The 15,095-nt window shown below is 40.5% G+C and overlaps 1 protein-coding gene across 1 annotated transcript in view; it reads right to left on the reverse strand.

The window, feature by feature from the left end:
• LOC120537714 (annexin A2-like) overlaps nt 1–14,524 on the reverse strand; it is a 34,298-nt gene extending 19,774 nt beyond the window's left edge. Inside the window, exons 1-5 of the mRNA XM_039766858.1 lie at nt 14,341–14,524; nt 9,826–9,895; nt 5,430–5,526; nt 5,093–5,184; nt 4,855–4,968 (exon numbers count right to left, since the gene is read on the reverse strand). Coding sequence (XP_039622792.1) covers nt 4,855–4,968; nt 5,093–5,184; nt 5,430–5,526; nt 9,826–9,895; nt 14,341–14,348 — 381 coding nt within the window. The 5' untranslated portion in view covers nt 14,349–14,524. The remainder of the gene's footprint in view (nt 1–4,854; nt 4,969–5,092; nt 5,185–5,429; nt 5,527–9,825; nt 9,896–14,340) is intronic.
• Nucleotides 14,525–15,095: the final 571 nt, after the last annotated feature.

Raw genomic sequence — 15,095 nt, forward strand, 5'->3', positions numbered from 1 at the left:
CATCATATACACTAACCATAAATGTACAACTTGCAAGGAACCTCAAGGGGAGCGTGCCACTCTTGCTAATTTCACATACTTGTATGACACAAGAAACCCTGTAATTTAAACGTCCATGTGTAACAGAGCATGTCAATCCTACAAAAGCCCCTAGTAGAGACGCCTACCATGTCAGCATAGCAGACTTAAAGGCCTAATGTCCATGCAAGTTAATGTCAAATACAAATGGTGTTTTGTAAAAGTTCAAAAGGAGCATAAAGGGGGGCCTCACTCTAAAAGTGACAATAGTCTGTTTATAGAAGAGCAGTACACCAGAGTATGGATTTAACAGTTGCTTTGTATGTGTATGGACAAGTGGCCAACCACAGTTAACATGTATAGACGATGACATAGATAAATGAATGAACTACTGCACTGTATTATATTGCTGGGAAATTAATAAAACTAGCAGGACTTGTCAGAAATCTTACCTATAAATAACAGGTTGCCAAAGAATATCAGCAACCACACCCCAAGGTGGCATCTTATCACTTTAGTAGAGCAAATAAGAAGACATCTAAACCAAGAGATGTGAATAAGTAACTGACATAAGCCTTCGTGACGGCTGCACTTCAGGATTTTGTCTCATAGGTTTACGGCGCTGCCACCTGCCATAGTACTCTGAATCAAAACACCCCGTCTCCTAAACTACAGTGTGTGTTTCAATGGCAGCTCTGAGTGTTGGTGTGCGTGTGAACCGGATTAGACATATCCAATAATGAATGATTTATTGTTTATTGTAGTAGGCCAGGTGAGTGGGCAGATGCTTTATTAGTTTTGGATGCATGCTGAGCTTTTTTTTTTTTTTTTTAAAAGCCAGTCAGGTAACACACGCCAGGGCTTTCATATTGTAATATGCATTGTTCGTAGTGAGCTACTCTACTATTATTTATTGACTGTCAGTCTGAAGGAGGAGATGTTATCTCAGCATAAGGGTTAGCAGACTGCCAGAGCTCAGAGGTATACACCGATATGTTCTGCTGGAGTTGCAGCACATGTTTCACCTTAGTATGATTTTTCTTTTATATATTCAGTGCTGGCCTGCTCATATGGTGGCTCATATGGGACAATGGAATCATGTATACAGTATGTGGGGTGCTTTGAGTGGCATAATGGTGGATTGTTTGGCAACACTGCATCACAGCTCAGAGTCTGAAACCCAGCTAGTTGCTAGAGTGCTATTGGGATGAGCTCTAGCGCCAGTAACCCCAATTGGTTTATGCAAGTCTGAAACTGGATAGAAGGATTTTTCATGTGGGCTACATATAGATAGTACCTCTTTCCCATTGGTAGTGCATAGCAAAACAGGAAATGTTCTGCAAAAGACGCGAAATTTCATTTTGCAGCCAATATCATCACTTTAAAACACCAGAGACACTTAAAAGAATTTTTGGAAAAAAATGAACTCCTGCTTTCGCCCTTTTTTTTGTTCAGTAATCAGACTCGTCACTTAGACCTGCACAGTGACAGTTTCGTAGACTTTAATAAACTCTTTTTCTAAACAAATTGCCCTATGGATATTTAACATTTTACTAATGATTTTATCTTTCTAAAATTAAATAAGTTACAAGAAATTAAAGATATTTTGGGGCTTAGCAGTCATTCTTTTTATTTAGTGTAGGGGTAGCATTTCAATTATAAATAAGCTCTACCTAAAAATTAGCACAAAATTCGACATGTGTAATGAGGATGAAATCAAAGTTTTTCATTTTACTAAATAAGACTCTTAATATTTGCATTTTTATTTTAGGATCATTTAGTTCAGAAGTTTTTAAATGAATAAAGTATCTGACCAAGACTGTGATAATATTACAAAGTTCATAGGGGACAACAATTGTTACTTGTGATTGTGTGCATTTGACCAGGATTTTAGCAAAAAGTTTTGGAGAAAAACAAATGCAAACACAGGACAGGAATTCCTGACAAACAAGCAATGATATCTTATTGTCAGCGGGTGGAAGGGAGCAGCTTCACATGCTGATCTCCTACATAAGTCAGAACAGATGGGCGTACAAAGGTTTAGAGGTAAAAGTTTTACAGAATATTGTGGGCCAAGTTTGAGACCACTCTAGAAAAGAGGTCCATTAGATCTGTTCTTCTTTTGAACCATCAACTAATCAGACTGATGGGAATAACTAATGTATTTGAACAGGGTGTTGAATTCCGGGATAAAATGAGACAAGAATTCTGGGAAGGATATACAAATATGGCAAGCATTAGGAAGAGCTGTTATTATCTAATAGAATGTTTATGTTAAGCTCAGGTAAACTCGCCAGTGTGTATATGTGGAATAGGGGCTTTTGAGGGCTTAAATTAAATTATCATCCTCTTTAATAAAACCCCTGTGTGCGTCCAGGTGTCCGTGTGTCTTTTGGTGAAGTGCGCATGCGCGAGGCTCGGTGCGACACGCACGACCGGCATCGTGGACGCACACACACTGGAAGCTGAGCACACAGTGAATGGCGTAGCCGTGGCCGCGCATGATAAGTAAATAAAGGACATCATTGCTGGGGAGAGTGCTGATTAGGTAGTCGCGGCCGCGCACATAAAATCCATTGCTGGGGAGACGCCACTCATACTGCCCCGTGCATGTTTACTAACTAACTATCTACTAACAACATGCCACCCAAAAATAAAGGACACGTCAAGTAGGACAAAAGACACAGACACTCAAATCGTATATATAAGCAACATCGCCTGGAAGAACGGTCAGCTCAGCAAGTAAACATCAACAAAAGAAAGGCTGAAAGACAAAGAAAAATATGAGCAAATAAATCGATTGTAAAAAAGAAAATGAGCGTCAGAATATTCCCCGTATTGATTTGGCTCTATCCTCTACTAATTTACCCTTTACCATAAGAAGGTGACAATTTCCAGTTACATTAGCCTTTGTCATAACAATTAATAAAGCTCAAGGGAAAACCTTAGAAAAAGTTGCGATTTACTTGCCAGAACCAGTATTCAGCTACGGTCAGTTATATGTTGCATTATCAAGAGTTAGAAGTTTTACAGATGTTGTTGTCAACGTTGTAGATGGTCCTGAACAAGAGTGTTTACAAAAAATGTTGTCTATAATGAAATTTTATTGAAAAATTTCCTGAGGTAAAAAAATAAAAACATTTTCCTAAATATCTTCTTCAGATATTGTGTATTACAAATTGTTATAAAGTTTTACACTAAGGCAATATTAATTATACTTACTGTATTGTCATATACGTTTCTATTTTATTTTTAATATTATTTTACTTTAAGCTTCTTGCAAAAATATTTTTAACAAAAAAATTAAGACAACAAACAGAATGAGGTCAAGGTTCCTTGCCATGTAATGCAGACTGTTCCTAATAATGTTGATGCAAAACTGTTCTAGCGCCCGTTATTGTAACGGGCTTAATGTCTAGTATTTCATAACTAGCTTAAAATAAGTTCAGGTTGACAGAAGACAGACCAAGGGAACTTAACAGTTATCAAGTTTTACTGCAACAACTTAGTAAAAAATAGCCATTAAGCCACAGTATAAAAGAAAGTGCTTCTATTGGTGTGAGCCAGACACACCTCCAGTCGTACTGAGTGAAGCAATTGAGTTGAGCCTTTTCTCACTGTGATAAGTTAGAACACGTTCTATAACCATCTCTTTGTTTCTCCTCTCTCACTCTTGGTTCCCAAGCTAGAAGGTTAGTCTTGTTTTATTCTTTTTGGGTCAGACCTTGTACTTTTAAGGAACGCCTTAAAAGAAGAAGAATTGACTCATTAAATTACATGGACATCTGTCTCTCAGTTACAATCAAGCAGTTTGCTGTATGGACATTGATTTGAATCATTCAGGTTATATATTTTCTTCTACTTTTGCCCAGTTTCTCTGCAAATAAACATAACTAACGATTACATTAAAGTCTGGATATTTTCTTACTGAAGCTTACATTTTGTATAAATATTATGTGCCCCAGCGAACTTGTTCAAGAGATTTGATAGTTGTTTAGCTCTTTCAGAGGTGGCAACCAGGTAAACTGAAGTACCCCCTGGCCTTAATGGCATATGCCATGCATGTCTGTTCAGGTGCGAGGTGTGCTCGCTCCGTTTGATCTGTGCAGCCCTTTCAGGGGTAATGATGAGGTATCCATCTTCTGGGCCGTGCTTATTTATTAAAGCTGAGGTCACCACCTCAGCCATATTGCTAAAGTGTTTGATTTGTGCAACCCTTTCAAAGTTAGCTTATCTGGGAAGTCCCAGCAGGAGCGCAGCTCTTGGCCTTTGCTAAAGTAGTTTCAAAATGTCTCCCTTTCAGGTATGGCAATCTGGGCATTTTGAGCAACTTCTGGTCCTTTCTAAGGTATTGACCCTAAGGTAGCCAGCCTCAACCACTGAGATAATGAAGCTGAGGGAGCCAGCCTTGGCCCTTGCTGTCTTTGATGAGAATATGTGATGAGTAAATTAGACACAAGTAAATGTTGCGGAGCGTAAATGTAGATCAACATCAATAAAATAGGCATTTCTAGTATTAACATGTCCACCAATATAAAATTAATCCTGTGGTTAAAGAACCTTTTGTGAATACTTTGAGATAACACAACAGTATACTGTACATCATCTACACATACATTTATTTTCTGAAGCTGGGGCCTATTTGGACAGCACAGGTCCAAACAGTACATCTGTAAATCGATCACAAGTCACACTCATGGAAACAAGCAAATTTATGTCTCTTGACTCAACATATGGCCACCCATCAACCCAACATGAATGTTGTTTCAGTATATGACATGAAACTGCACCACCCTGTATAAAAGCCACGTAGACACAGCAAGAATGTCAAGTTACCTTCATGGCACTCCGAAGCTCTTGAGCATCCAACTGTGCAGGAGTCATCATGAGCGCTAGAATTAGATCCTCCAAATTTCCAGTCAGCAGACTGCGCAAGGATGCAAGCAAGTCCTGAAATGGGAAGGAAATCTGCTATAAGTTAATAAGCTTGAAGTACTCTCCCCCTTCATGTTGGACATCTGTTGCACCATCTTTGATGTCCTACTGTCCTTCTTTGTTGATAGGCCTGACGTACCAGCTCCACACCAGCAGAGTTGTAAACCATTAGGATCTGTTGCCTCTGCTCACTTGTTCGATTGGTGAGGATCCTGATAATTGGATTCTTATCTGAAACACACAGTGAACAAAGATGAAGTTAGCACTTTATTCTGCATCTGTGATGGATATCAGTGCCCAAGAAAACAAAATACAGCTTTATTTGTGCTAAGGGAGCAATCAGTGTATTGATATGAAATGAGCAGTTCAGAGGTCTGGCCAAAGCACACAAATCATTTCTTAAATCAGTAAAGAAGCAAGCTGAGGGGCTTCTGTGACGGAGTGCACAGCCAGTGCCATCCTCCTCCATACTTTACCCTTAGTCTTGATGCTGTTGTACAATTCTGCTGCATCATGATCAGGGTGAAAATTCTGATAAGGCCTGATGGTCCCAGTAGTTCCCCAAGCGGATGGCTGGAAGAAACAAATATTAAAAACCAGAACTGACTCTGCTATAGATCAGCCTCCATTATAACAACTAATGTGCAAATCCTTGGGATGATAATATAGACATGATGGAATGGAAAGAAATAATAAAAAGAATGTCAGTCTGACAAATATAAACCTTCATATTTCAACTAGCTACTAGGCTGCACACATACACACAGCCTATGTAGTTAATCTCAACAACCCGGGAGTTATAAGGCTGAGACGTTAAGCCTAGCACAACAACTCATATTATTCTTTATTTTAAATAGAATTTGATAGGGAAAGAAAATAAAAATGAAAGAATACAAAGTATCTTCAAGAATAAAAGTACAAGTGTGTGGAAAGGTATCAGACTGAAATACTGGTATCCCATTGAGTGGATAATGTAATAAAAAAATAATTGCAGAGCTGGGCAGCGATACTCAAGGGTAGCCATGATGAACAGAGACCACACAGTGGTGGATGAGAAGATCCCTTAAGAGTCAAGGTCTGCACCCTAATCAAATTGTGAAGTCCTGTATTATTTATATTAAAACAAGAAATGGTAACTGGAGAGCTTTCTCTTTGGACTGTGCATGCTCTCTCCAGGTTTACAGCCATTTTCTCTACACGAACCTAGGACAGGATGTAGAAAATATATTTGACAAGCAAGGCAAGGCCATCAAGTCCATGAAGCTGTCTCCTGTGATAGACAGGCAGATCTCATGGTTAGAGTATAATGAAATATTAACTGCTTCATTAAGCAGCTACTATACAAGGCACTATAACTCACCCAGAATTATTGAAAGAGATAATTTAATTGCTACAAGCCACTGTGCTATGACCTTCTAACTATCTATGTGATCTGTTGTGTTATCCTAAACTGTTTCAAGGTTTCTGTGTGTTAGGCCAAGGATTATCTATCAAATAATAAAAATTTGCAAAGAACTCTTCATTGGAAAGATACACTCTGTTTAGACTGTTTAAGTAATGTCTGTATTTCTTGAATAATAGACATCGTTAATACATGTTGTTTTTGGGGTTACAGTCTCTATTACACCTCATCTCCTCAATACATCATATAGTCTACATTTTAACTTGGACAACAGCAAATCAGTTCAGCCATTTTTAGGTGAATGGCAAAGAAACAGACAAACAGTTTATGATTTTATTTACAGTATATAGATAAGGTTATTATTGACATATGTACACAGTACAGTGATGTTCATACTAGTACATGCTAATCATGCGACACCCTCTGGCACTATGACTACTGAGCAGAACTACCTTACCTCGAAACTTCTGCCATCTTTACTTAAAAAATCTCTGAACACATTTGTCATTAAAAGACAAACTCCAGTTCTTTAGACCAGTGTGTCTTAAACTATGGGTCACAACCAAAGTCTGAACTAGGGTCACACTGAGTCATACATTACAATAGTGCTGAAAGAGAAAGAACAGTTTATGGATTGCCTTGCAATGGGTTGCCGCGAGCAAGGGGAAACCACAACCTCCTAGCAAGAACATCACCAAGAATGTTAACACAATCGGCGGCGATTGTCTAATTGGGAAAGATGCCCTGTTCTCCCTGTGCCTGCATATGGGTTTCCAAATGAGTCCAAAGACAAAAAGGTTAGGTGGACTGGTGATGCTAAATTGACTCTAGTGTGTGTGTGTATGTCTGTGTGTGTGTGTCCTGTGATAGAGTGGCACCCTGTTCTAGGATGGATTGTTCCTGCCTTGCACCCTGTGATTGCTGGGATAGTCTCCAGCACCCCATGTCTTTACTCAGGATTAATCAGGGTCACAAAATGGTATGGTATAGCAATATACTAAGAGAGCAATTACAAAAAATGGTAATTGATTTAATGCTTATTGTAAGGAAAGTACTGAAAATCTGAAAAATGATGTGCTGACTTATCTATACTAATAAAAGGTAAAGCCCTCACTGACTGACTGACTGACTGACTCACTCACTCATCACTAATTCTCCAACTTCCCGTGTAGGTAGAAGGCTGAAATTTGGCAGGCTCATTCCTTACAGGTTACTTACAAAAGTTAAGCAGGTTTTATTTCAAAATTCTACACGTAACGGTCATAACTGAATCCTACTTACGTACATATGTACGTCCACAGCCTGCAGCTCGGTCGCAGTGTGAGGCGAAGTTGCGTCCCCCATCACCACGCCTCCCACGTAGTTGGCTGCCTGCCTATATTGCGTCCCCCATCCCCACGCTTCCCACGTAATTGACTGCCTGCCCATATAAGGCCGTCCGTCAGCAGCAATCCAAGCTGTGAGAAAACAGTAAAAAGGAGGCGTGTCAGACGTCGTGGTACATTTTTTGATGCAGCTAGACGGAAACAACTTCATGACGCTGCCGACAAATACTCGCAGAAAAATCCACAAGTTAATAGACACGCTGTCACTAAATACTTGCAGGCAATTCCATAAGTTTATAGACATGCTGCCGCTAAATATTCGCATGCAAATCCACAAGTTAATACCGGGAATTCCTGTTAAACATCTTAGATTCACGAGTAGCGATTTGGGTGGTGAGATGTCTATTGAGGTGATCACCATCGATCAAAGAACTGTCACTTACCGAGTGGTTTCCATGCCCGGAGATGCCTCCTGCCTTTTCCATCCTCTATGTTACATATTGCACGGCCATATCAGGCTCAATCTTGATATCTGGAGCAACATTGTGTCTTATGTATTGAATGACTGGGACACGTTCAAGGTGTGGACTGATGATGGTACAGGAGATAATTATACTACACAGGGGCACTATAAGAGTGAAATGCTTAAGCCCTTCACCTATGCTTCTGCATGTGAGTTGATAGCTGCCACTGAATTGTTCGGTTGTCGCTTTCAAGTGTACCGAAATGGCCAAATATTTTACACCTTTGGAGAACCGCCAATTCCTCTTAAACATCTTAGATTCACAGGTGACGATTTCAGTAGTGGACACTTTGATGTTTATGAATGTTTAAACTCCCAAAAGCTGAATGCGAAGTTATCGATGAAGCCGGTTGTATACTTACAACACTTGACAGATGCCGAATGTCACTTCAACACAAGTCCTGCAAATACTGTCGTAATTGAAACAAACCATGAAACTCAAACCGATTATGACAGCAGCAATCCAAGCTGTGAGAAAACACTAAAAAGGAAGCGTGTCAGACGTCGTGGTACATTTTCTGATGCAGCTAGACGAAGACAACATCGTAACGCTGCCGCCAAATACTCGCAGAAAAATCCACAAGTTAATAGACACGCTGTCGCTAAATACTCACAGACAAATCTACAACTCAATAGAGACACTGCCGCTAAATAATCGCAGGCAAATCCACAACTTCATAGAGACGCTGTCGCTAAATACTCGCAGGCGATTCCACAAGTTCATAGACACACTGCTGCTAAATATTCGCAGGCAAATCCACAAGTTAATACCAGGAATGCCTGTTAAACATCTTAGATTCACGAGTAGCAATTTGGGTAGTGAACACTTCGATGAATGAAACCTATTATCTTTACAATGGTTGACAAACACGGAATGTAACTTGGACACAACACGTCCTCCAAATATGAACTTGATTGAAAGAAAAAATGATAATCAAATCCTTGATGACAGCAACACTCATAACAGTGACAAAACAATTACATTGGCAGTCATGTTACATTATTTTTAAAATGTTTCCTTTTATTTTTCATAACATCTTTAACACACTACTTCTCTGCGAAGCGCGGGTATTTTGCTAGTGCAGAATAAAACAAACACATATGAACTGCTACACATACTCCATCTTTCTCATGACCAACTTCCCACTTGCATTACTACAAGGCAAACTGTGTGGAGTGGTCAGTAACAGATTAACATCTATAAATGTAATGACTAGTATGGAGAAAGGAACACGACAATTTAACTTTTATCAAACCTTGAAAACAGTGGCTTGCAAGCATGCAGTGTGGCCCAGCAGCTAAGGCACTGGACTGTACAGCACAGAGTTGTCAGTTCAGTCATCTCCATTGGCTTCCTATGCAACACTGAAGCAATTATTCAAAGCAACAGTATTCTAGACGTATGGCAAATGTACTACAGCCTGCACTTGTGAGGTGCTCTAAAAGCGTTCACCCCAAGAAGGTGCTATATTAAATAAAAGGTTTCTGTAATGTGATCTGTGATTTTTTCTGCTGCATTTTCACATCATTTTCCTTCTTACAAATACACTGAATTCATTTTTGAGGCAGGAATGCTGCCAAACAGGCCCCCCTTGTATATTATGTAATTTTGTTTTACTTACCGTTTTTGCTATGTTCATATTGTGCAAGATCTCCTTTGCAGGTGAAAATGCATTCTCCATTATGTTTTCACTTTAAAACAAAAAGACAAGTTAAATACACAGAATGAGGAAATCACTTTTAAGTGAGATTTTAAGTGAGTTCATGACCTTTCATATCCTTTCAAGACATTATAAGCTTAATATAGCAAATGCATGTAGAGCCTGTGTCCTACAGCAGTACATGCAGTAGGGCGCTGGTCATTTGGGTATTCCACAGGTGGAATGAAAACACTTGCACTCACAAGCTGTGGTCCATAGGGCAAAGAGATCATCATGGGTGAGTACGCAAATGATGAATTTTGACCATCTGTTATAATCAGATGGCTATGCATCAGGTGAGAACTTGGCAGGGCTGGGTAATGGCGATAACTGAAGGGATTTTCAATTTTGGGGCGTTTCATAAGGGTCCAATTTCTTGGTCTTTGTGACAACAGCCAGACATAGCTGTGGACATCAGCTTTGCAGTGGGGGGCTACGGTGGAGGGGTTTGCAGGAGAGACATCACACTTGTCATGAATTATCTATGAAGCTAGAGGAGTGACACCAGAGGAAGACCAGCAGATTTCAATGCTAAACCAATGCATTCCACCATTTATGGATCACCACAGAAGAATTTAAAAAAGCTCTCCCTGAATCTTCAGGTTTAATGCTTACAGTATATCTAGGCAAATAATTCTTTATGTAACTATTTAATAATATTTTAGCAAAAAAAGAATCAGTTTTGCATGTTTTGAGCAAAGCGACAGGATGATGGACATATAGATTATGCAACAACAGTATGTGAGAGTTTTGTTTCTTTCTTGTTTGCCATTGCACAGCACAGATCACTATAGACTTCTACTATGTCAAAAACTTTTTTTTTAGCCACCACTACAAAGTACATGGGGTAACTTACATATTAAGAAAATATAAGATTTTGGGTGGAATATTCCTTTAAAACATCAAGAACCTTTTTTGCATTTCAAGAAGGTTTCTAGCATAGAGCACATTGCACTTCTGTCATTTGCTTCAGAATGTAGACGCTCAACATACTGTAAGTACTTTAATGGCAATGAGACTTCCAGACCAAAGTGGTCAATCGCCAGTTAGTTTTCACCTCTGGTTACAGGGACACAACCATTTATGGTGACCGTTACCTCTGCTACTTGTTTGGGACCCCTATGCTGCCAACAAAACATTCAATATATTTTTGAACACACCACACAAGCTTCTTTACGTTTTCCATCATGCAGGGGTACTGAGGCCAATTACACCCTCTTTGATGATCCTCATGTTGCAAATAGAAGTTCCCAGACCATAGTGGAATATTCCTTGACACCAAGCACAGTCCATCCTTTAACAGCACATGTACAAACCTTGGTTGAATGCATCACTGGACTTCATTTGGTATCAGTACAATTCCATGCAACAACACCAGCATGATCCACCATGGGACACTTACCCAACTCCAGCCTTCTCCCATGCACATCCCTTTTTCTGGCCTTTGAACTCAAATCCCCTTTGTGTACAATCTGTTCTGCATGCCAATTTTTATCCAAATTGGACCTGCTTCTGGGCACAACTGTTTTTTTCCACCCCACACACTGTATTTATAAATAGACATGGTTCCTGACAATTTATGCAATTCATTGTACTCATGTATTGGCAAATTTTCAAACAGTACATTTCAGCATAATGCTTTTTTTAATAAGTTTAAAATAGCAAACTATGGACAATAAGCTCCATGGATTTGAGTTTCAATCATTGCAAGTGTGGAATTTGCATGTTCTCTGGACATTCCAGTTTACTTCAGCATCCCAAAGACGGGGCCATAACAATTTTTCTGCTTTCTGTAATGGGTTGGCCTCTCATCCTGAGCTGGGTCCTTTTTCTTGAGCTTAATACACTTCAACCCTATAATTACTATTATTTGGTATTTGGCAATGTACCACATCTGAGATACAACTGGTTCCATTTCTTTTGTTTTCAAATTGGAGCACAGGCAGGTGAAATGACTTGTACATGGTCTCACAGTGTCAGAAGCAGGGTTTGAACCCACATGCTTAGGGTTTGAAATCCAAAGCCTTAACCACTACTGTACAACACACTGCCTGGAATATGGAATACTGTGTGTCTGAGAGAAACTTTAAGGACCCGGAACCAATAGAATGAAATGTGTGGGCCTAGAAAACAGGTCACTAAACAAAATCAGCACGTGTACCTCCCCATGAGACTAAAATGGAATAAGCAAGATGGATAATGGTTGGATGGGTGCAATCCAGCACTCTCCAAGTGACCCTTCTCATTATATACTGGATGTCACATTAGCCCTACTCCAGTGTCTTGAAGGGTGGGACGCAGGTTATGAAAAGTAACAATGCAATGCCAGCTGGAACTGTTTGAAGCATTCCTTAAACACAGACCCGGAAAGCAAAACTATAAGTCAGGGCCTCAGGAAAACTGGCACAGAGGTCACTAGGCTGGTTTTTAAGAAAACAGAAAATGTAAATTTACTAAAGGAGGGGAAAGATCAGCAGGAGAGCCGGTTAATGTTGTAGTCCATCTTGTAAAGGCTGTAAGTCTACTGGTCCAGCAGACATCAGTGATACCTCTGTGTGTGTGTGTGTGTGTGTGTGTGTTTGTGTTTGTGTTTGTGTTTGTGTGTGTGTGTGAGATTAAGGACCTGGAACCATTCAAGATGCTGCCTTTCTAGGCTGTAAACCCTTCTGCTCAGGCTGGCATTAAGCAACACATATAAAGGAAGGTCAGAAAATACCAAAGGGAGCAGAAAGAAGAAGCATTATGGAGTGTATGCTTAAACTAAAATGACAAAGTGTGCCTCATTAGTCACAACATTAGGTTGACAATGCTCTGTGGGTACAAGTGGAATGCGGACAGGAATCCTTTCAAATCCTGCCTCATCCTGTTTTTAATGAGTTACATGGAACTAGACAAACCAGTGCTCAGAAACAGCCTCTTCTAGACCATTCTTATCAGCCTGGAAATTGGCAGACAGCCTACCTGATCATTAATATCACTACTAACATTAACTGGAAGCCCAGTCGGTGACTGTTTATCTAATGGGGCATGAAATAGACAAAGTTTTTTTGGGTCTTTGTCTGTCATTTGCCAATCCCTAAAGAGTTATGCTACTTCTTACATTAAAAAACTATACTGGGAATGTCATGGTCACTTGACACAGATGTTGGCATTTGCTGTTTCTAATGTTGGACAGTAGTTCATGCTTTGCCTTCCACACAATGCACTGAGGCAAAACCCAACAGAGCGGCTCAGAGCCTGTGACACTATTGAGCACGATCACACAGATGTCACAAAGCCTGTCTAACAGGTGCTCAGAGGACCTCCTGCCATATGTATGCAGTAGATGACTGACGACCGCAGGCTGTGCTGCGGGCTCATGAGAAGGCAGGATCGAGTGTCATTCTGTTAATATTTGGTGACCCCACAAGGATGTGAGGAGCCACTCAACATCAATCAATTTAAGGCAAGACACTTTCCCCTGGATGGGATGCCAGCTTCATTTTTATTTTACTGAGTGCACAACTTATATAGACTTCACAGGATGTAATTCCTGGTCAACATGTACAGTAATTGTTCTTGTTGCTAATTACTGCTCTTTATTTTAACCACAGTTACAGCTACAGGTTATATTATATATACATTATATATTATACTAACAATGGCCTTAAACTAAGCAGCATTGAGTGTTACGGCTGCTATAGGACCTGCAGGGGCTGACACCTACAAATGGTTTCAGTGTTTCATCAGTAATTTAGCAAACTTCACACTGGATAGCTGGTATGAGAGACAGCTCTGTCTCCAACAGCTTGCATGTCAGATTCATCTCCAATTATTCACTTGCAGTGTGCAAGAGAAATAAAATCAGTTGCCTGCAGGGAATTGAATGTATGCCACAAATGTGCCATTGTGGAGTCACTCTGTTAATTGAACCACTGTCATGCTAATTTTTTCTCCTTCATGTCTACAGTCCCTGAATCACTAGTCTCACCCGACTCATAAATTAGCGCGGCGGTTGGACACACTACTATGCAACCATGATTAAATGCGGTGTCTATGCCGAGGTCAGCCTGGACGGGACGCCTGCACCCCGCTCTCGGTGGACACATTCAGGCTTGCTTGACATTCAATTGGGCACTGGAACGTGGGCGCTAAGACGTTTCGCCTATCAGCACAAGTGGAATACGAAGAACAAAACGTCCGCGGGTATTCTGTATAAACGCCACACGGTCATTTCAAGTCCCAGGACCGTAAGCTCAGTAAAGGAAACATTCAAAAACGTTGAAGAGCCCAAACTTGTTTCGAGTTGCATTAACCATTATGCTGCACTGCCGGGTACTACCGAGTAAGTATTGGTCAGCTTGGCTTTGGTCCGAATCGCGCTCGACAGGCAGGGGAAGTTAGCACAACTAAAGCCCAGAACTCTCAAAAGTGAAGCCACGAAGGGACGTCGCCTACCTCATCATGAACTCTCCGGCGGCGCGCAGCAGCTCCTGCCTTCTACCTGTTTGAAATGCTTCTGCAGGTGGGTCCGCCGTGCCAAGAATGAGACTTCTTGCAATGAAGCCCACTCAGCGAACTACCACTTACTTAGTGGGTGGGAAAGGGGGGGTGAGGGGGTGTCTGCCAAGGGAACGGGAGGAGCAGCTGGTAACTTCACGGCAGGGCACAGTGTGGCGAAATGCGGGGCGGGGCGAAACTGTGCGGTATTAAAGAGAGCCCTGGAGTATGGAGGAGGATGGGAAGACTTGATTATGGTGAGGCGCTGGTGCAAAATGAGTAGCAAGAATGGCAGACGAATTAGGGAAGCGAGGGGATTCATCACCATAGCCGTCTTTAAAGTGGGACGAGCCCATCCAACAAATCCGTGTCGTAATTCTGGACCCAACATGGACCTAATGCTTTTTGTTGCGCTGATCTGTTTATGCTGATAGATAGATAGATAGATAGATAGATAGATAGATAGATAGATAGATAGATAGATAGATAGATAGATAGATAGATAGATAGATAGATACGACGGCGCGGCGCTTGAAACCAAGTGAATTACATCCAGCACATATTCTGTTATATATAAGTTGACGTCCGATAAACTGGCTAAAGCTTCGTTCTGGAGCAGTCAGGTCAAGTTTTAAATGGACATCATTGTCCAACACGTCGATATCTTCTGTTTCTGATACATGTATTAATACAATCAATGTATATAAAACGCC

The sequence above is a fragment of the Polypterus senegalus genome, chromosome 1 (genome assembly GCF_016835505.1).
Source record: "Polypterus senegalus isolate Bchr_013 chromosome 1, ASM1683550v1, whole genome shotgun sequence".
Classification (NCBI taxonomy): Eukaryota; Metazoa; Chordata; class Cladistia; order Polypteriformes; family Polypteridae; genus Polypterus; species Polypterus senegalus.